Here is a 23,026-nt window from a genome sequence, read left to right as displayed (position 1 = left end):
CCAGTCTGTCCAGGGTGTCTGTGTGTGTGTTTGGCCATGGGCCGTGGTGAATAACACAGCAACAGGAAGATCATGCTGTTATGTAAACATGGACAATTGAATTATCCACATGATGATTGGGATGCTAGGGACGATCTTCAGAAGATGTTCTTCAGAATAGGAGTCGTCTTTCGAGTGTCCTTGATAGTTTTCTGTAGCCTCCACCAGGCCCTCTTACGGGCGTATGAATCGTAGAATTCGGCAGAAAAAGGAATGATTAGCCGGTAGAGTCAGTCCACCGTGAAGGTCAAATTTCGCCAGAAAGTGAAACCTTGGAGTAGTTAGTCTGGTAGAGACTAAGTTTTCTGTCATCCATCTAGTATTTTAAATGCATGTAGAACTGTGTTGTTGTTACAAAATGGAACTGTTTTATATTTGTAATTATGTTCTTTGAGGAGAGAGCTTCTAATTCTTAATTCTAAAAGCGTTTGGCTCTTTCCTCACTGACAATAATTCTAATGAATAAGTGTGAATAGAATCATAAATAAGATAAATAAAAGACGAAGAAGAGGACAGGGATGGCAGCCATTACTATGAACATGTTAGAAAAGTCATCAAATAAGACTTTTCTCAATATTGTATTATTCTTATACTGCTATATTCGTACCTTGTATATTTGGGCTCCTTTGCAAATTAGCTTGAATGTTTCTTATGTTTAATCTCTGACACTAAGGTTTAATTTCAATATTCCTTCTACAACTGTATCTTTATGCTTCTATCACAAGAGGTCAACATTTCTACCTTGTAATACTGTATCAGCTTGTTGGATTGGCATTAACAATATGCTCACAACTTGCAGTTCTCCCTTTGATTTAAACATAAATCTCCCGACTGATCCAAGAACCACACAAGTGTCTTGGATTGGCCTTGGCTAAGTATGCCTCATTAAATACTCAAGATAAACAAGGATATTATCACCAAAACATGAAGGTACAAATTACAAACACAATCAACAAATCTCTCTCAGGAGACAGGAAACACAAAAGGATTTATTTACAATGAAAATAATCATTGTTTATTTCATTAACCTAAGATAAGCATCACTGGCTAATTAATTTAATGGTATCTTTTCAGACAAGTGAATGGATGTCTCGAGTATTTGCTATGTACCCAAACACCACATCATCACTTCACACCTTTTGTTTTATGCACAGTAGGGGGGAAGCTTGGGCTAGACTGGTCCAGGGGATTATTTGTTTTTAACAGCTTTGTAGCAAAAGGATCCAGGTATTTTGACCACAAAAAAAGAAACCTTACAAGCAACCCAAGTGATATTAAGGCCCAAAAGTCGGATTTTGACAGTCAACTTATTTAGTCATTTCTATACATCATTAGTTCAACTACAGTATCACAAATATAAAGCGACATCCATGATGCAAAAATATGACTTCGTTGTAATGTGAGAATTCACTGCAAATCGTCACTCGCCAGGGTTTTTGTAGGCTCGCAAAACTAAGGGGATCATCGTATGGCATGTTTTTGCACGGTTTTAAAATGCTCAAAGTATAACGTTATTACACAAATGTGCTAGACAGTGTTTAGTAAATGTCACTACAAGTTCAACAAAGATTCCAGCATTTTTTTATTTCCATATTTTGGTCCCTTATTTTGCTTTGGTTGCCTTTAACTACTGCTAACTGCTCAAATGTTTATTCCATTTCTAGCCTCCCTTTTCCAATGTTTCGCTTCTTTTTAACACAATTGATTTGCCACTACGTTAACCTTGTCCCTGCTGTGCTAGCCTTTTGACACCAATTTGTCCTCTCTATGGGGTAAGACAGCAGGAGGAGGGTTAATACCCATAAAGCCCCCAAACTTCATATTACTGGTGCATGTAAGAATGATGAAGTTGAGGCAAAATTTGTAATACATATGAAACACAAACATATATTGCAATTTATTTTCTTATTTTAACCTCCTTGCTTATTGAGGGTGACAGGATCATACAAATCATCAAGGAGGTTTTTATCATCATCATCATCATCATCATCATCATCATCATCATCAACGGTCCTCCTCATTCTAGTTTATTCTCCAGAACTGCTTGTCATTCATTGCTGAGAGAAGTTATGTCCTTCTAGATTAGTTTCTGTTTGTACGAGTTTCTTAAGTGTGGAGGTTTAAATCTGATATAAAACCTCCTTGGTATCATTGAGGGTCACATGTATTACTAGGCTCTACCAGGCTCTGCGGGTCGCTGGGAAAAGAGTAGAAATTGGCCAAACAGAGTCAATTATATGAAGGGAGTCGGCTACGGAGATAAGGTCCAATATGGCAACCCTAGACAGCGGATGGAAATGTTATCCTCCATGGCCAAAGTCCCCCGGCAAATGTTCTCTGTATAGCCGACGCGGTTAGTTTGATAGAGACTATGTATTACGGTAGGATCACAATTTTTGCAAAACCCTTTTGACAACTAAATGGCCATCCTGCTATCTCTCAATGTCCTGAACACCTTTACACCAGATGCGATCCCTCTGGAAGGTAATAGCGATGTCAGTGTAAGCCATCGTTGACTTGAGGAAATATACAGTTATCTCCTCTCCGGTGTGCCCTTGTAACTGCACCCTGAGATAAGACATGCTGCATCAAACAGGGTGACATCAATGTGACGGTTTCACGATCCACCCGATGTGTTCCACCTGCAGTAGTAACTCTATCTTTCTTTAAAGGTCATTTTCAGTCTTTTGTGCTAGAAACCTTTTACTGAGGATATCCCAAAAACATAACCAAGTTGCATACTGTCTAATGCTAGGCATGATCATGAGATTCCACACAGGAAATGTGAGGGGGCAGCACTTCTTTCAAAAAGTTTAGAAAAGTACAGATAAAGAATCAAACATTTTCTCTGACTCACTAGTCTGAGGTAGGCTCTGTCTTTGTCTAGAGTGCCTTATCACCAGTACCATTCTGAAGTATGATCTCACCCATAGCACGTAAAAGGTTAGATGACAACTGATATTACTTCCATTGCAAGAAACTTTCAATAGAGCTGAAAGAAAGGAAGGAGATCCCTGGGGAGTTGACCAGTTTTTTTGGCACGGTTTCTTCCCACTTGGCCCAATTTCCTCTCCTTTTCAGACCATTAAAGTACAGGCATTTCATGACAGCTCTATAGCCTCTGTACAAGAGTGCATTTCATATCAATCAAAGGTTAAACTGGGGGAAGAGGCTAATCGTGTGAAAATAAGAGAACGTGTGTGGGGTCAGAATTGCCTGTGACTTTAGCTCAGGATGCCAGATGTAGATGGTGCTAGCACAGCCTTGAGGGGAAGACTTTGGTCTCAGCAACACTGTAAATGCATTTAAGTTTGCATGGTTTTTATTTCGCGGCAGGGCTGTCTCCTAGCCTGTGTTTACACAAGCTCTTAGCCGGAGGTTACTGACCCCCACTCCAAGAGGGGGATGGCGGTCACAGGACCGGCTGGCCACTAGGAGCGCGATTCGTCAGGCTAGGCTGTCTCCAGGACCCGTCCCTCCGTCCCAGGACGGAAATTTGATTGATGGGACGGAAACTTTTTTACCTTGTCTGTCCCTAAATTTGAACTTATGACTTGAAATTGATGAAAATGTATCTTCGTAAGCTTAAAATGCAGAATTTAACAAGGAAAATTCAACACATTGGCTCCCAAACAATGAGTAGGACGGAAAAGAATTAAAAGCTGGACAGCCCTGTTTCGCGGTAGGGAGAAAATGGAATGTTCGCTGTGGTTTTAAGTTCGCATTTGAAACAATAGTAGCGCTACAGTCATAGGTGGGCAAAAAGTTTTGTGGTGGTTTTAAGTTTGCGCTGAAGAGTTCACGGCAAAAACCGTGAACATAAAACCACAGCGAACATTTACAATAGACTGGATGGTTCTGACACAGCCTTCTGTATCTGTATCTATATAGCCGGTACAAACGCCATTAGGCGTAACACACCAGCTTCGCCGGCACACTGTGCGACAGCACCTGGTTATATTACACCAAACGGTCTGTTACACCTAGTCTTTGCATATCTGACTGCAACCGTTCTTTAAAGCTACTTAGTGAAGATGCTCTTACAGTACTTGATGACAACGAGTTCCATTCCATTATGGTTCTCGGAAAATACAAATTTTTGAACACATCAATCCTTGGCTGATAACTCTGGTACTTAAAAGCATAGACTATTTCTAGTCCTCTTCTGAGCTGGCATTAGATACTTATCAGTCGGTACGTCCACAAGTTTATTAGTCATTTTGTACATCATGAAAAGTCTGGACATTGGTCTTCTGTATTCAAGTGACATCCATTGCAGATCTGCTTTCAGTTCATTCACAGCCTTGGGGGGAAGACTTCAGTTTCAGTAATAGTCTGGGGGAAGTAATCTGATGCATGAAGAGGAAGGATTTGTTCTAGCCTTGAAGTCAGCTGTCATCGGGGTCTCAACACGTCCATGTGTCACATCTGTGCAGACGTTAACCCTCCAGGAGTTACTGGCCAATCATAAAGGCCTGGCTCTGCTCCGGAAGGGTTAAAGACCCAGGTAGAGACGGCTGGCTAACAGATCAAGGTCATTTTTGTATACATCCTTCTCCTCTGTTGTACATAATTCATTTGTCTTTGGCATAGAGATGTTTTCTTCTTGGCATACTAGCTGTCTTGAATGCCCTCATCGGGTAAGGGACAATACCTAATAAAATCATACTGTAAATGCAGAAATGTTCACGCTGGTTTTATGTTTGCGGTCTTCGCGGCTATATAAGTTTCAGTGCGAACTTAAAACCCCAATACTGTAGCAGTATGTGACTTAAAAGCTGCGGTGAACTTAAAACCACTGCGAACACTCCATTTTCATCTTAGCACGAAATAAAAACCACACGAGTTTAAATGCATTTACGGTAGTTCTAGTGTATTTGGGAGCAAAGGAACACTATGTTTTGTAGAGAAATTTCTCCACATGGTTTGCCTTTGACATCATATATGACATAGTTTCAATACCCACATATATTTGGAGTTTGCCTAGATGTTGAGGAAACACAGCTGAAAATGTCCCCTTTATCATATCATATGTATGTTATATCACCTGTACTGTCACTACAATGGTTAGTACCTGGTGGTCCACACACTTGTTACAATGTTGCGACACTGCGCACTCACCTGAACATGAACGGCTTTGTTCCCGGCTGACACGGTTACATGCAATATTTCTTCAGTCGCCGCACCTGTGAAAGGTAAACAAACAGACATTTCATCGCACCTATTGTGTACTGACATGTCGAATCCATCAGGTCACCCGAGAAATTGCCAGGTATGTAAATAACCTCTTGTGAGGTACATCTCCCGCTGACCTAGCCTAGAATCTAGTGTTGTTAGCTTTAGTTTAGACCCCGTTCACACTCAAAAAGTTTAATCGCGATTGAAGTATAATCGCGATTGAATCAATCCGATCGCGATTGATTTTTTCAGTGTGAACACTCCCGATCGCGATTGGATCGATCAAATCGCGATTGTTTGTATCCACCTCCCGGAGGTGGTTTTGGGAGGATCAATCCAATCCAATCCTATCAAATTTTGAGTGTGAACGCAACTACGATTCATTCCATTGCGATCGGTGGGGATTTCGGCTGGTTCCGGGGGTGGGAGGTCATACATCATACAGCTCTTGCCGCGTTCATTACCTGTACTACAGCTAGGCCAATATACAAAAGCCTTCGTCGTTCATGCCTTCTCGCGATCATAGCCCGCCGATTGCGTTCCCTTCCATGGCTACATTCTACAGATATACAAAATCATCAAAAGTTGGTGGACTCCCGCCTTGTAGTGAGGTGATGCCGAACCTTCGACCTCAACCTATGACCTCAAACGAGCATCACATATTTCTGTGAAACGCAGCGTGCTTCAATCGTGATTGGATCACGGCGTACTCTAATCCACTTGGCGAATAGCAGTGTGAACGCAAAAGTCTTTTGCGTTCAATCGCGATCGTATCTATTCAATCGCGATTATACTTCAATCGCAATTAAACTTTTTGAGTGTGAACGGGGTCTTAGTCCGCTTCTAATGGCCGCTACCCAACACGACTGGATTCCAGGCTACTACTGACTCTCGATGGGGACACTTCCTCGATCAATCAGTTCTACTAGCCATAATTAAGTGTAAATAGAGACATAAAAAACAGCATGGAAAAGTCATTTCTACCCCCTATGATCTTCATGGGGAGCAGGAACTAGCTTTTTACAACTGGCTGTGGTTATTCAATCAAATGCTGTGTTTGTAACGATATGTGTTAATCAAGGGGGAACACGGCCATCAATTTTCAAGGCATGTCTATCAGCAGTTTGTGTGATGAAAATAACAGAAACACATACGCTGATTTACATACATGTACATACTTATTGTCAATTCTAGAGTGTGAAAATGCTGAAAAAGATGTTTATCAATCTCTAAGTTAATAATAGATGTACGGCTCAGTTCAGCATTGTTTGCATTTTCTTCTCCTTAGGATTTATTTTACGCAAGTTCAACACTGAGCCAGATACTGTAATTCACTTTATCTTCACGGTAGCAAACTTTCACGGCGTAAGGAAAATTGACATTTTCACTGAACTTTAACTTCACGTTGCGGGCAAGTGATTTACAGAACGGATGTGTGAAGGAATCATAGATAATAACAACAGGTTTTTTCCCGGTGATGATAAGTTCACGGTACAGAGTTTACCATGAAAACAGTGAACATAAAGTCACAGTGAAAGAAACAAGATTTACGGTACTCTACATCTCCTTGGTATCCAATGTATACATTAGACAGGTAAGTCACTGCCTATAGCCTGGCTTGACCTGGCAAGGTCACGTAAGTCAGAACAGGTGCGGCCACCCCAAGGACAACCACCCCTACAGGTACTAAATACCATCCTGAAGCAGTAACTGATGCTTTCATAGCAACAAATGGATTGATTAAACCAATTAAGTGGGAAAGAATTGAGTGTTGATCATATTTCCGATGTGTGGTATGCTAGGACAATGCACCAGCATATGACACACTAGTTGACAGTGCAAACACACCAGGCTTCAATGACATTGTCAAAGTGTGTGCTCTTAAGGAGGGCCTGCATGCCCCTTTTACGTAGAGCGTAATCGGCCGTTTTAATTTTACGTTGAGCGTTGCCGACCACTCGATAATTTAGCCTAGAGCGTAGGGAGGCTTTTCTGAATTTAGCGTAGAGCGTAGGGAGGCTTTCTGAATTTAGCGTATTACGTAGCCGGCCCTCCAAATTTAGCGTAGAGCGTTTTCGGGACCCCCCCATGCAGGCCCTCCTTAAGGTACACAGGCTTACAGGTGTAAGAAGTGAGGCTTAAATAACAGGAAACCAGGTGCAGACACCATGCGAGACAACCCTTTCAAACTCTTGTGAATCAAAGACAGCTTCTATCCTCCTGTACTACAGTACGACCTCCCAAGGAGCTTTCGCTTGAGTAAACAAACTACTAGTAAGTTAGATTTGTCGTAGAGGATCTTACAGAGGAGAAGTACGGAACACCAGATGGTTTGTATATAGACCATCATTAGCGGGTCCCCTAACCACATACAGGCTTCACAAATAACAGAACACCCAGGTGTAAGTCCGATAAAGGACAGCACATCTGCAATAGTTACAGGGGACACTCCACTTGTTTGTCTTTGCAGAGGCCTGTTGAGACAGTTTGACTTATGGGAGAAAAATAATGCTGTTTGTGACCCCCTTGAAAATAAATATATCTATACAGGTGTGCAGAGTTACTATCAACAGACCATATGTCCCTTCATTTTCCAAACAGACGAACACAAACAGCAGTTACTGTAAATGCAGAAATGTTTGCAGTGGTTTTGTTCGCGGTTTTCACTGGCGACCGTTTGACCGTGATCTTAAAACCACCGCAAACATTTTGTTCCAATACTGTAGCAGTATGTGACTATAGCGCTGCTACAAATTTAAAACCACCGTGAACACCCCATGCGATCTTAAATGCATTTACAGTATTCTTCATTACGAAAGCCTGGATGCCAGACCCCAAATCTCTATAAGTATAATATCTATCTTGTGGGATAGATATTTTAGAGATTGGGGGTCTGGCATCCAGACTATGATTCCGAATCATGTAACAAATGAAGGTATTAGAAAAATTTGGCACATTCATTTCATCATCAAATCTTGAAACTTGAAAGAACAAATTTCATCTGCTTGGAACAGTAATTGATAAAACTGTTCTTTTCTATATAAAAGCTAAGTATCAACCCACTCAATTGAATTGATTACAGTCCATTATGTACCTCACCTTTCCTCTTTATTCACCAGTCAAACTACACGTGCATGGACCTCACAGACGGTGTCATCCATGGTGTCAAGTATGCCCAATGTACAAGATGTTTGTTCAATCCAAAGGAACCAAACTGGCATGACCCTTTACAGAAAGAAATCCAATGATCTTGGTGCCCACCTCCCCTTTCTAAAAGAAATCAAAGGGATCACCGACACAAGGAAAAACAGAGGGGGAAGTCGCATCAATCATCGGGATGCTAGAAAAGTACAACTTGCTTACAGGCCCTTCAAGGTAAACAGGTTAGCTCCTACGCTCTTTCTCTAAGGGGATGCTACAAGATACACTTGTTTGGGTGTATATTTGTTTTGGCTGTGTCTATTGTATACGGTTGACCACTAAGGTATAGAAGCTGTTTTGTGCAGATGCAGTGCTTTATTTATTTGTGTCTAGTCACCTGTTTGGAATACGCCTCCTCGGTTTCAGCTATGTTAATCTAGTGTCGATACAATCACCTGCGGTCCCCTAGGGCAGCTCACATTACCATAGCCTTGGAGTTGCGCACCAGTCGCACTAGACTACCCCCAGACAAAATATTTCCTCTTGGTTTCCAGGCCTCCATTACACAGAGATATGCACCTGTGTTTAGGAACATTGTTCGTCCATTAATAAGCTTAGTAAACAGTTCACAACAAATGCCCACAAACACCAGCACGAGCCAGACAAATCACTCAAATTTAACGGTAAAATGATCTTTGTGACCACCGCACAGGTACGGTAGAGCTTGTCCATCACTACCCCCTAAGAAAGGTGAGTAATTCCCGCTAATTGCCTACAACACTGGCTATCCTTCCTTGCTCGCCAGTTTACATACCAGGTCCACATACCTTCATGGTCAATCTGGCTTTCAAGAGGTCAGGGGGGATCACAGGCTTTTACCAGGAGGATGTCTTCTAACACAAACAAAGGCCAAAGGCATTCAGTAAGCGTGAAATTGCACCCCTTACCTATAGCCAGCCAGGATGCTGCCCAAGCCTTGAGGTGTACACAGGGGTTAGGAGAGACACTCACAATCCTAGCCCTATTTGTAGGAGAACCAAACAAGCTGATCGCGCCGATAAAAAGAGAGATCGCAGAGATTTAGAACGCCATACAAACGTGCTTGTCCTTGACAAATAAATCCCCTGTAAGTGTCTAGCCGTCAGACTTTTGCCTCCTATTTCATGTGTAAGCCTTGGCAGGGGACCAAAGTAAGGATAGAGGGTTGTACTTGTACCTTGTTGTAAATACTAAACTGTGGCACAGTCAACAGGTGCATGAAAATCCTTTTGGAAGAAAGTCATTACAATAATGCACAGTGACTTTAAATGGGGTTATGCCAAAAGGAAGAAGGTATGTGTGATATAGGTCATCATCATCAGTTCCTTTACATCCTGCCGGACGATCAGTTCAGCGTCGGTGGGCTCGTCCGTGGGCGACGAGTCCAGCTTTACTCTTAGGTCATACCTCCATCTAAAATAGAAGGACTTCCACCACAATGTACAGCATATGTATGTCATGAAGAAGACAGACTGCCAGAAAGAATGATAAAGAAGATGAGCCCCCTCTTAGAACGTTGGGAAATACTTTAAGTGAACAGATCTGTATCCATATCTGTCTCAATTTTTTTTCTTTTGTCATCCTCAATTGAGGTGAAGCATGATGCTTTTTCAAGTACCTGGTATTGTATTTCCGCCTTCGGGTTCACAATGGCCCTATTCTAGCCAAGCACTGCGGGTCATCCCTACTCTTTTTGCCCTGGGATCTTTCACATGCAGAGGTTTGATACCTGAGGCTAATGTCTGATGCTCCCTGTCTCACAGGGCTGACGGCTTTACATCACCATCCGAAATGATGAATGCAACCCATACAACATGTCCAAGCTGGGGCTGACCCTGGGATCAACCCCCCCCCCCCCCTACAGATCCACAGAATATGTTTTATAGGGCGAATCAGCAGCATTTCTCACCACATACGCCACAGGGACATAGAAGAACTGTAAAAATCCATTCCTACCTTTTTTAGTCGTCCAGTTACTACTCAGCAATGCTAGTAAGACATAGTCGCCTCAGTAAAAGCAATAAACTGATGTTTGTGTATGTAAACCAAGCAACTCTACCCTACCATAATGACATGTGCTAAACAAGAAGCTCATTGTCTAAAGGCCCTGGCATTAGTATTTACCGGGAGTACTTTTGGAAGTCTGTCCAAAGAGTCAACAATGCAGACTGGCACTTTTCCTGAGGATTAGATTTCCCTGGTGAAAATGTGTAGACTTGTCCGGGGAAAAGGGTTATTTCTTTCCAGACTGTACGTGGGCTGACTTGGCTTGGCTTTAAAGGAGCATTCCACTTCAGAAGCGGCTATTACAATTTTAAAAAAGTACCAAAATCTCTGTGTTGCAAGACGCAATACTGTAGTCTTCAAACTTCTTGTGTACCTTTCTGAGCGTGTGATAGTCTCTCGACTGCTTTCGTTTAGCTAATCGCGTGTACCGTTAGTGAGAAATTGTGCCCGAAGTTGGCCGTGCGAGTACATAGAAGAGGGTCCAATGGGGGTACATGGATTTAGAAAAGGATTATTGTCGAAAAAGGCAGCTGAGGTAATTAAGTCAAAAGTCGGGTGCATTTGTATCCCTAAAAATATAATCTATCAGAAAATAATACCCGCTTCTGAAGTGGAATGCTCCTTTAAGAGACAGCAAACTAAAGAGGTTGTCGCTGCAGGTAATTGGTAGGAAAATCCCTCTGAGCAAATTCCGGTGTGGCAGCGAGCCTTTGAAGCCTCGCACCATTTTTCATCAACCAAGTTAAAACATGTTCTCCCCCAGCAGTATCTATCTGCACCTCTGCGACACTTTGGTGTGACTGTGCTATCCTGTCTCTAGCTGTGACAAAGTCCACACAAGCCAAACAAAGCGTTTCTCTGTCATGTTGAACTGACGTTCATGTTTAACTTGGACCGCCTTTTGATGGCTTAAACCCATGTCAAGTTCATGCTTCTGCAAAGTACAAAAATTTGATAAACACTGTAATTTCAGCAAGTAGCTTCAAACGTCAAGTTGATATTGAGAAGTCAAGATTTTATGTCATTTTCTAAAATATCTAAAATAAACTTACGAAAACAGCATGAGAAAGGCATATGAAAAATCGTTTTTTCCGGATGAAGGAATATATACGTACCTATCTGAACAAACTATACACTCTAAGAATACGTAGCCTACTGTCTCAGTCCTTAAACATTGCAGGTATGTGCCTAATCTACCTTTAAGTTTAACCATGTTCATAACAGGAGTCATGCCAGGCCAGAGTCCCTTCCAACATGGCACAGATCCAAAACCTACATCTTCAGAAAGTAAACCACACTGATCTCCTTCATTAGATTTAGAAGTTTGTTCCCTGCCAAAAAGCTGTAAAATTGATAACCACACTGGTTTACTGTTCAACGTTAAAGTATTATTTAGGCCCTATTACTTTGATTTACGACGATCTACCTGTATGGGATGAAGTGTAACAGTCTTTTCAAGCAATATCATTGACACTGTATTTTTCAAATAAAGTATGTTTCAGTGGTAAACAGTGCGACTTAAGGCTGTGTTGTGTGAAAATATAGGGCGCCAAGTAGAATTAGTTGTGGTGAAAATGCAGTACATTCTTCACGTTGGGCCAGGGCACAAGGATAACAAAGAGAACTGTAGCTGAAAACACATAAAAGCAAAAGAGCGACATTCACACCAGAGTTGGTAGCAACAAAGTCTGGGAGGTTCATTTGCCGTGTTTTCCTTGTATTCATATCAGAATTTCTTTGTGCGGTTAAATTAGAAACAAAGATTGCGAAAAGATGTCGGGAAAGCTGTGAAAGCAACCAGCGGTGTTGTGGGTAAATACGGAGGTTGAGCCCTCTCAGAAGTTCAAAGATATCGTTTATACAACCGTGTGGGCTGGTGTAAGGAATACCAAAGCACTGGCTAATAAGCACCACCTGACACAATGCAGCGGCCCGACTTGTCAAAGCGACTGTCTGATAGCATTGGCAATGGCTTCACCAATTAGCTTAGCGTGTTGAGATATGGTCATTGAAGGGGTTATTGAATAAACTCTACACTGCAATAATCAAAGGTAATATAAGAAAGGTGTCGAGAAACGCTGTGTTTCCAAAATCCGGCAACTTGGACATGATCGAGTCACCATCCCCAGCATCAGCCAATTAACTCTCTCCCTGAGGCCTGACCATGAAGCCAATGCAAATGTTACTTAGTGTCAAAAGTTTTGACACAAAGCTTTGCATTTTTTTTCATGGTCGACCCTCAGGGAGAAAGTCAATTGGACTCAAAAGGCTCCATCGTTAACCAAGACAGTTGGAAGTGGTGGTCCCTTGGAAGGGAGAAGGATAAATTCTAGTCTTAAAGATGTAAGGAGAAATATGATGAAGGATGTGAAAGTAAAACATTTTTCTATCTTCATCATGCCTTAATGCAAATGCACTTTAAATGCCTTTAAGTTTTCGGTGATTTAATCCCACAATAGGCAGAATATGGAGTGTTAGCAGTGGTTCTAAGCTCGCAGTAGTGCTATAGCCACTGAGTCACATACTTATAACATAGAACCATCGCAAAAATTTCAAGAATTATAGTATGACCTTTACAGGGCCATAAAATTTAAAGTTAAAGACAAATATCTTCGTTCGTTGTTAAGAAACATTTCCTTGTCCTACTGATTATGAAGATTCTGCTATTCCTTGGCTTCCTCTACTGTGATGATCAATAGCATGAAAATGTAAATAGACTTTGATATGATCATATCAACAAGGCCATGGGACAACTCTTCCTTTCTTGTCTGTCTTGATTTGAGTAAATAACAAAGTTCTAGTGAAGTTCTTTGATGACGGCCGCTAAACTACTTATATACTTTCAACAGAGAAGGATGATTTGTTGCTAAACAGGGATAGGTTTGTACTAAAATTCCAAATGGTGTTGAAGTGTGTGGACCGGTGGCTTTGGCCTAAAAGACTAGAGGAAAACTACTGTAAATGCAGAAATGTTTGCGGTGGTTTTATGTTCGCGATTTTCGCAGCAACGTTTCACAGCTAACATAAATCCACATCAAACATTTCTATCCAATACTGTAGCTGTATGTGACTATAGCACTGCCGCAAACTTAAAACCACTGCAAACACTCCATTTTCCCAGCATGAAATAAAAAACACGCAAACTTAAATGCATTTAAAGTATTTTGCAAAATCATCTCTGTGAAATTTTAATGATTTGCAAAAAAGGGCATGTCACTATGGGTTTATATCCACTGTGTGTGGCCAACTTTCAGTCTTACCTACCTCAAATGGCATCTGACCAACCTCAACAGGTGAAAGGTAATTGATCTTTTCAATAGGTTGCTGTAAAAAGGTCATGTTTACCGCAAGGTGTGTGGGTCCATTAACAACGGGCAGATGGCTAGAGCAAACTAACTGAAAGGTAAACCAAGAGAGTGGCAATGGCATTAAGCTGAGGTCATAACCCAAGTCTACTGAAGAGATATCGTTACACTTTTTGGCACGCTTGAGCTAGAGAAATTGTCTGATATGCTAACTGCTATTCCAATGTTGTCAACAGTGTTGAATGGGGCATCCAAAGTCATTAGCCATTGGTAATTGGAACAAAAAACACTGATACTGCGACCATGTAAAAACTTCACCTCCAGTTCATGAAAAGGCCTCCAGGTGGCGCCACTGTACAGAATTACCGGTAAGCCAATTACTTGTCCCCTTTTCAGTGCATAAAACCCAACTGGAACACATCAGTTCGCAAGGTTGCATTTGGCTCTAAATCAAGGCCATCAAATCCTTATTAGTAGGAGAATGGAAGGACATACAAGGGTCTTACTAGATATATAGATATCTTTTCTGTAACTTACTACAGATGTAAAGCATAGAAAATCTGGTATATGAATAGTATTTTCAGAAAGATGACACTATTGACACCAGACAATGAGGACAGACTGTCAGACAGATGTAGCTCCAACATACAACCATGTCTATCAGCTGTCAACACCCCTTGGTAATCAAGTCATTCAGCAAGGACAACACTTTATTTGTGAATTGTTCATGTCATTTGCCTCCTGTTTGAAGACCAATTAGGACACCATCGAAACCATGCAGCCACCCTGATTGACAGCTTTGAAGGATCACTGGCCCAAGAGCAAATATTTTCAAATGAGGTGCATAATATTTGCCCTTGACACCAATTCCCTTTCATCTTGCGATAATGGTGATATGGTTTAACAGGATTAGGTGACAAATTAGGACTCGCTGAGATTCCAAGCTTGCCCTGACCTAAAAAGATATAACGAGAAACCCAGACAGACACATAAGCAAACCTCTAATGAACATGTAAACATGTGGGATCTGTCTTTGGTAAGTCAATAGCAACGCTATAAAGTTACTTCAGACCTTAATCAAGCTTTCAAAGCTGTTATTAAAGGTTGGTATAGGAACAGCTGGAGAGTACCATTATATACTTATGGTCTCATTCCTGTGTTACTCCGCAATTGTATACTCCCAAAGAATCCGGCCTAAAAAAATAACTGGGCATAGAAGGCGTGTGTTTAGATGGATCATAAATTGCCTTTTATCGGCCCCATCTGACGAAAGCTTGTTTATTACTGTCAGGATTAGGTAGGAAAGTTTCGTCATCCGAGCGATAGGTCGGATGTGTATGCATTTTGCCATGAGTGCTGCGGTCAGCCGCTGGCGTGCGGATAGTGGCTATACTACTTGCAGTTTAAAATGCGATAAAAATCGTTGTCACTGTTATATTTGGGTGAATCTTTTTCTATTGCACGACGAACACGTGTGCTTACAACAGGAAGCAAAATATCTCCAGATAAGTTGTTTTGTTTTCTAGATTTCCAGTCATAAAGTTGCGTATCTTAACGTTGATTCCAATGGAACAGCCTAATCCAGGAATGAGACCTTCATTGCACGCAACAAGGGTACAGTGACTTTCGGTCAACTACAAATACAAAATAGATTTAAAGATTCTACTTTCTAAACAATAAAGTCTAACATAAGTAAATCTATTCTATTTTCTACCAGGTGGGGCTTATTGTGGGTTTCAATATCTTTTCTAATAAAATATGACAGGTTGGTTTGGCATTTCACCAACAACTGCATTCTCTTTCATATCAAACTGATCTTTACTTTGCGCAACCTAGTTCTTTCTCTGCTTGAGACAGAGAAAATTGTTACTGTGACATCCAACATGGATGATAGGTATCAGAGAGTTTACAAGCAGGTGTAAAGGCTTAGACATCAGAAAGTCCAATCTTGGAAGAAGACCAAGGATGTTTTAACCTCCTTACAGAGACTGGGCCCCATGGAAGGGGTAGTGCTACAAAGACAATATGGCCAAAGCAACACACCAAATCCAGTAGCTATTTCATAGGCCATCCGGCTTAGAATATTCTGATTTTGAAAAGTATTCTATGCAATAGAATTTGCATTAACTTTTTTTCATAACCTGTGGTCGTCTACTTTCGTCATGTCTCACATTGCTATCGAGCTAGTCGATTCCCAGATTGTCCAAAAGTCAGAAGTTGAGTCAGTGTTCGCCATCTAGGCACCCAATGGAACAATCTAATGAACTCGTTCCCAAAACCTTTTGCAAGGAAAAGTCAATTTTCCAGTGTCTGTTGCTGGGCCTCCTGAATTTACAGTTAAGCCTTGCCGTCCCTCCTAAATTCACCATTAACCTTTGTCTGGATTCCCCCATCCAGACCCTCCCTAATCTCAAAAATACTTATTTTTCTCCTCCTATATTCAATCAAGGAGGTTGATTCAATACACATCCCTTGGCTGCTTAGGCACCAACTGATTTATTTCTTCACACCATTGTGCCTAATTCCTATCAATCACATAAAACACAATAGGCCAACAATGGCACTAAGTACCAATTATCTTTAACACAATTGGTCAACAACTGTGCTAAGTACTTGATTGACCCAGTCTTTACACCATACAGAATGTGTCAAGTGTGATTCTGTTTACTAGAATAAACATGAATTAGAACAACAATGGAGGTGAAGTACTAAAAACAGTAATTAGAGAAAGTCTGACACTTCAGGGAGAATATTTGTTGAGTCAATCAGTAAATGTATCATCTTTTGAAGGCTTGAGATAATCAATTATCATAACAACAGACTGAAATCAGGTGTCTGGCCATAATTGTTAGTTGACTGCCAATGCAGCATATTTAGTCAAGTGGTTAGCAACCCTTCTTCTGGACCAAGAGGTGGTGGGTTTGAATCCCGGATGTTGTCACTCACCCAACACGCATGCTACTGGAAAGGATTGCAGTCCTTAGGTCGGAACGTTAAGCCGTAGTCCACTTTTCATTATGCTTGTCGAAAAGAGCTAGGGAAAAAACCCTGTTGCAATGGGTAAATATTACATTAGTGTCTGTCTTCTCTGTGCGCTAAACTGCTTCGAGATCACTTTTACTTTTTCACCGCCTGGAGAAATTTGGCCACGATAAGACATCATCTGTAAGATGTCATCTATAACAACACCTGACTTCAAATACAGAGCTCTTGTACATGTGTTTGCCTGTATGCGCAACAAGGGGGTCTATTCACCAAAAGTACGCCATATGCATGCACAGTCAAGCCTCTCAAAAGCACTTGTTTATTTCCTAACAAACACTAAGGACTTTAAGAGAGTGGCAAGTACATTGTTTCTTGTCAAATGCACTTTGAAATTGTCAACATGGTAAGGGGAGTGACATTTCAGGAATGCGAGGACCCACTGGTTTAACCTGATGGGTGAAATTGCTAAAGATAGCAAGGTGGTATCAAGAAAGAGGGGGTCAATTGTGTCCATTAACTATGGCATCTAAACCGTTCCGCCCCCACCCAACTTTGATGGCGGCTGGCATTTTCAAAGTGAACTGGGGGTTGATCACTAACCTTAACTGTGTTTACCTGTCTGTGGCGGGGTAATTGCCACTCTTCACAGATGCCTGGTGAGAGAAGGGGGAGGGGGTACAAGAGCGCTGATGGCCGGAATGTTTGGCAAGAAGGTCGCACAGAAGCACAGCCAGGACTCTGATGGATGGAAAGGGTCCGACCTTTGCAAGACACACTTACCGATAACATGTGGGAGTTTACTGACAAGGGATGTAGGGTACTTGACCCTGGGAGAATTCTCCTACTATCTTATTACCTTCAAGCTGGCTGCCACTAATTTTTGGTTGTAACCTTGTCACCTTGGTGTGCATGGTAAAGTAGCCTGTGAATGCAGGTGTGCTGAAAGGATGTTTTCAGGTTGTCACCTGTACCTGAGACGTTTCCTGAGCACTTATCTCCCACAGGTATCATCTTTAGTTTTTGCATCTGGTCAGTTAAAAGGGGAAATTCCCTGCAAAAATGCGTGCAATTCCAGGTGCATGACAGCTTTCAAGGTCAAGAAGGATACCCAGTGGGGGTTAAGTTGTCTCCTTTAGGACATGCTATAAACTGGTCCTTACAAAAGATAACCGTAAACATCATGAGTCCTTGCCACTAGCTGTCTTTGAGTTTAACAGGGACCTAAGAGGTGCTGCAAGCCTTTTTCTGTAAAGCATTGCAAGCTATTCTAATTCACCGTTAATCGTAGCTGACCCATTCTAGTTCAACATAAAGCAGTCTCAGTGAACTTTTTATGAAGCATAATCGGTTACTTTTATTCTCCGTAACATGTCATTTGTTATCCTGAATTCGCTGTTGACAAATCCAATGACCTCATTCCCAAAAACTTTTGCAACCACAAGTCCTAATTTTCGATAACACTTTGCCGGTCCTGCTGAAATTATCATTATTATTGCTGGCCTTTCCGAATTTACTTTTAAATCCCCCATGCAGACCCTCACCTAAGCACTGAATTAAGCATACCTTTCATAGCAGAGCAAGTCCCTTGAACTTTATAGTTGCTCTCCTGACACTGAGATACCAGACCGGGTGTCTGCAATGGTAAAGCCTATATTCCCTATCCTTCCAGGGGGAAATGTTGTTTAAGCAGCTGAAACCTATGAGACTCTTCTTTTCTCTCCCTATTTCCCTTTCTTTAGAAAATGAAGGAAAGCATTGACTAACTGAAAGACGAGACTGAAAGCAAACAATAACAAGTTTTTACAATTGTTTGAGATGGCTGTGTATCTATTATTTTGTTTAGACTTCTTAGGGAGACAAGTCAAAACACAACAGCGTGGACGATGTTGATTTTCTGGCTAAGCTGTGGTCCGATGTCAACACATGTGTACATGTTTGTTTACTACCAGTGCCTGATTACTCTCCTTTCTTTGCATACCACTACAAGTAAGAAAGGAAGGCCAGGAAGGAAGAAAAGGAATGTCTGGAATCAAACATCTTCCAGAAACTGTTTTTTCGGTTACACTCAATGGCTGAAGGGAATGGGTAATTTCACGGTTGAAAACAGGACTAATGGCACACAAGCAGTGATTAAATCAAATTAGAGGTAAACCAGTGCCCACAAATTGATTTGAAAGGTTACAAAAACTGAAGAAACAAGTCCACCACTGTGAAAACGAGAGCCTGTGAAAAGGTGTTCCTAGTTCCAATTACAGTAATTGTCGGGCATTAAGAGATCAAGGTCATGGTGCAAACTCGGGGAACAGTGGCTCCAGAGCCCCGAAAATGTGCTTCACATTTGCAGAATAAGTGGTCCCAGAGCCTTCCGCCACACAACTTGATTAAACAACACAGCAGAAAGACTTTGCTCTATTTCCCAAACACTGAAGTGAGAGATGACTGCTTTCTGGGGACAAGACAGTTCACTTTGAAAGGTTACACTTTATTTGGAATATTGGTCTCGCCTTACTGTTTCTGATAACCGTCAATGTCATGGTACACTGTCCTAGTCTCCTAGACCAAGCACAAGGGAAGGGTGAGGAAAGAGACGACTACAACACATAGCCTGGTCCACCATTCCTAATGCTTTGAAGTAAAAATTTTGCAGAACCGTATTGCTAAGTTATAGCAGTGCGTTGGCTATCTGCTACTTTTTTCTTTGCCCCTTTCTTTGCCCACCGAGAAACCAAACCAAACCCAAGCTGTCTGATCTAGTTTGCCAGCAGAAAAAGATTCTTACTTCTAATGAGATAAGTGCATAATAACCACCCAAGGGGCAAAAATCTTTGAAGCATGATGAGGTCACACATGGCGATTTGCCACAGGGCACAAAAACGTTTTGTTCTTCCTGTCCTGAATGCAAAGTGACGGTTAAATGAGTTCCTTCATTAGCAAAGGAATTTACATATTCTCATAGCATAAGTCACCACAGGAAGGGATCTTAACACAATACCTGTCTTGCCTGATGTCGAAATTCTGAGAGATCTCGGCTTAGTCCTGGATTTGACTGAAATCTTAGATGCTTGAGTGCTGAGCTAGGGTAAATGAACAGTGATGTGTGGTATGTGGAGGCACGAACTTGGAAACGTTATCTGAACCCCACTGCTAGTTGACTAATAACCCATCATGTCACATGTTTGGTCCCAAGCCAGACTAGTCACGGAGACAACCTCCTCTTTTTATAGCGGGGTAAAATAAGGTAACAGGGATGCATTCACTACAGTATACCAAAATTTCTTAATAGGCTCCAATAACACACACAAGATGTAGATGGTATTGTGCATGTGGCGACAGAAAGAGAAACAGTTTCTCTAATGTAACACTTACCAAGTCCTTGAAAAGTGTGGTCCTAACCGCATACAGAGGAGGTCTGGATGGACAGTCCAGGTTTCAGGACGTCTAGATCTTGCTCTGCGGTCAGGGTCTTGTATTTACCAAACTCCTAAGGTCAGCTTTGGTACAGAAAGTGGAGAATATGTGTTATTGACTCTTGCTGTACAACATCAAAGAGACTTGCACACATGTGAAGAGAGCTAGAGATCAGGGATGGGATGATTCTCACGAAGATCCAATAAAAACCGTGAAGAAGCTTGCCCCCTTTACAGCAGGTATGTGTCTGCCGACTACATGTCAAACCCACCAGATAAAGACGAATACATCCTTCTCAATCCACTGTTTCACACATAACGGTCAGACAGTGTATAGGAAGTTGGCATGGATGGCGTTACAGAAGCACGAACCGGTCACTGTCTAAACTACTTACCGTTAGTAGTAGTAGGGTCTAGTAGCTGTAGTAGAAACCTTTAGTTACTTGCGCTGTGAAGATTGTACTTCAGCAAACTTGAGTCAACGCAAGACTAGGCATCTTACCTTACGATCCAAAGTTCTCAGACCGCAGAGTGCAACACGTCTGCGGGAACCTGGCACTCAGCCCAGACCCAGCTACTATTTATCCAGATTTGACCCGGAAGGGCCACGACGACCACACAGTGGAGGTGGGACAAGTCAGTGGGGAGTCCGTCCCGTGGTCTCCCTTGTTCTGCGAAGGGGTTAAATTACTGGCAACGCCAGGTTTAATCAGAGAACACAGTTTCTCCCCTGGTGGTGAACAGAGAGCCAACTGTACAGGGTAATGCTATGCTGATCGCCTTGGCCAAGGTCAAACCCATCATAGGTAGGAGGCGGGAAACCACAGGCTAGACATACCCAAATTTCCTGGGGGCAAAGGCAAGGGGGCGATGTTAACTAGCGATTCTTACCGCTTAAAGCCAGCGTGGGAAGGAATTTACAATGTTACCAGTCGTAGGCGAGCTCCCCATTGGGTTAAACAAGTTGGAAAGGGACCATATGTTGAGTGAAAGACGCTTGAGGCCATGTGTGTCCCACACAAAAGTTGCAGACGACACGCACACAGCACAAAACAACCGGAATTCCTGTACGCCAAACTCTTTTATTTACCATGATTCACCCCCTTTCCGTCACAACAGCTATCTCTCTAACCACAACAGCTCACCAAGTCATGCACCATTACTTCTTTCCTAGCCTAAAGTGTAAGAAAGAGTTCGGATTACACAGAGAGACATTTTGAAAATCTTTTAATTTTCCGCCATTTGTCGTCTGCAGGTGACGTCAGAAGAACCCGGATGCGGAAGTGAAAGTTTGACCTTTTCAGTCCCCGAATCCAGATCGAGGTTTCTTCGGAAGTGCAACAAGGTATTTTTGTCTCGATATGGTTTTATCAAAATCTAGCATCATTTTGGCATTTCAGGCCGCAAAATGATGGCATATTGTGTTGCTTAGAGTTCCAGTAATCGCGTAGCCATTGAAAGTGGCGTGAGAAGGCAGAATTAACCGCTATCCATGTTTTGTAGATTCGTAGCCCCCCTCCCCATCAATTGATTCACAAATTTGTGAATGTAAATTTTGTTTTCAAATGCCCATCATTATAAGGATACGCTTTAATATCCTTATGTACACAGTATGTACGATGTTGGAGATTGCCATATCTATAAGGATTATATTAAACCCAGTTTTAAGGTTTCTATACTGTGCTTTTTGTTTAGTTGAAAATAGAGGCCTGTTTTCTTTTACAGTATGTTGTATTCTCCTGTGTGTGTTATTATAGATTTAAATGTTTTCCCACCAGTGACATGACGTCATCTTTCACACAGGGTTGGACACAAATCCAGGAATTGTGGTAGTGTTTCAAAAGTGCTTATAATAGAAGAGGCCGTCATCACAGAGCCAAGATGTTGGAGGTTACTGTGAAGACTCTAGACTCTGTCTCCAGACCTTTCACTGTAGAGGAGGAGGTGAGAAATATAGAATACAACACAGGGTCCCAGCCCTCCCGCAGGTCGGATCGCCTTCTGGCCTATGGCCGTCGGGCGATCCGACCCGCGGTCGGGCTGGTACCTTGGGTGATGCGGAATACACCGTGTTGTATTTCATTTATGTCATACCCACCTGAGAAAACACACATTTCAATGCGGATTGCGCCAGAAGTTGAGGGAGTTTTGTGTCCTCGAACACAAAACTGTAACAACATTGATTCCAACCTCCGAATCCGGTATTCAAATTTTCATTCTAAATATTCTATTGAAGCCCGTAACTCCCGAACCCTATGTGATACGGATAGTTATCACACGGTCCGGAACACCCGTATCAGGCCCAGGCATGACATAACACTTGTTATAAGCCAGCCCACAGTTTAAATGGGCCTATTGTAGAATTTGGGGGCAAAAACTACGAATATTCAGAATTTGAAAAATCTACATTCAGATTCACGTTTGTGACTAATTTGTAACTTATTTACAAGATATTCCCTTGATTTTGTCACATTTTTATCATTGATAAACAACGGAAAAGCAAAACGTGCTAAATCACCCTTATTTCTGGTCGCCTACCAGAAATGATATGTAAATAAGCCAGCCGTAGAATGCTAAGAGTCACCCGAAACGACAGTTGCAGTCGGAGATAGAGCGTCACAGAAAAATCACCACAAATGAACAAAGTTCAGTTCACATTCGATTGCGTGTTTGGTGGTTCGTTAGAATGTTGGACAAAATGGATTGGTGGATTTGATAGATCAGGAATATGTAAGAGAGAAAATTGCGTAGTTTTGAATATTTTTGTTGCACAAAATATATATGGTGAAGATGATTTTTTGAAAGTTTGTTTATCTGACATTTAAAATGGACTGCCATGACCAGTACTAAACATGTGAATGTTGTGCCAATCAAATTGTCATTATCGTAGTGTGAATTTGTTAATAATGAGATATCTGAAATTGA

At 41.7% G+C, this 23,026-nt stretch overlaps 1 protein-coding gene across 1 annotated transcript in view; it reads right to left on the bottom strand.

The window, feature by feature from the left end:
* LOC136442062 (collagen alpha-1(XXVII) chain B-like) overlaps positions 1-20,969 on the bottom strand; it is a 100,220-nt gene extending 79,251 nt beyond the window's left edge. The window contains exons 1-3 of the mRNA XM_066438664.1: positions 20,604-20,969; positions 20,061-20,185; positions 5,161-5,225 (exon numbers count right to left, since the gene is read on the bottom strand). Coding sequence (XP_066294761.1) covers positions 5,161-5,168 — 8 coding nt within the window. The 5' untranslated portion in view covers positions 5,169-5,225; positions 20,061-20,185; positions 20,604-20,969. The remainder of the gene's footprint in view (positions 1-5,160; positions 5,226-20,060; positions 20,186-20,603) is intronic.
* Positions 20,970-23,026: the final 2,057 nt, after the last annotated feature.

The sequence above is a fragment of the Branchiostoma lanceolatum genome, chromosome 9, assembly GCF_035083965.1.
Source record: "Branchiostoma lanceolatum isolate klBraLanc5 chromosome 9, klBraLanc5.hap2, whole genome shotgun sequence".
NCBI lineage: Eukaryota > Metazoa > Chordata > Leptocardii > Amphioxiformes > Branchiostomatidae > Branchiostoma > Branchiostoma lanceolatum.
The sequence above is the reverse complement of the archived record's forward strand: the minus strand, read 5'-3'. Positions and strand labels throughout refer to the sequence as shown.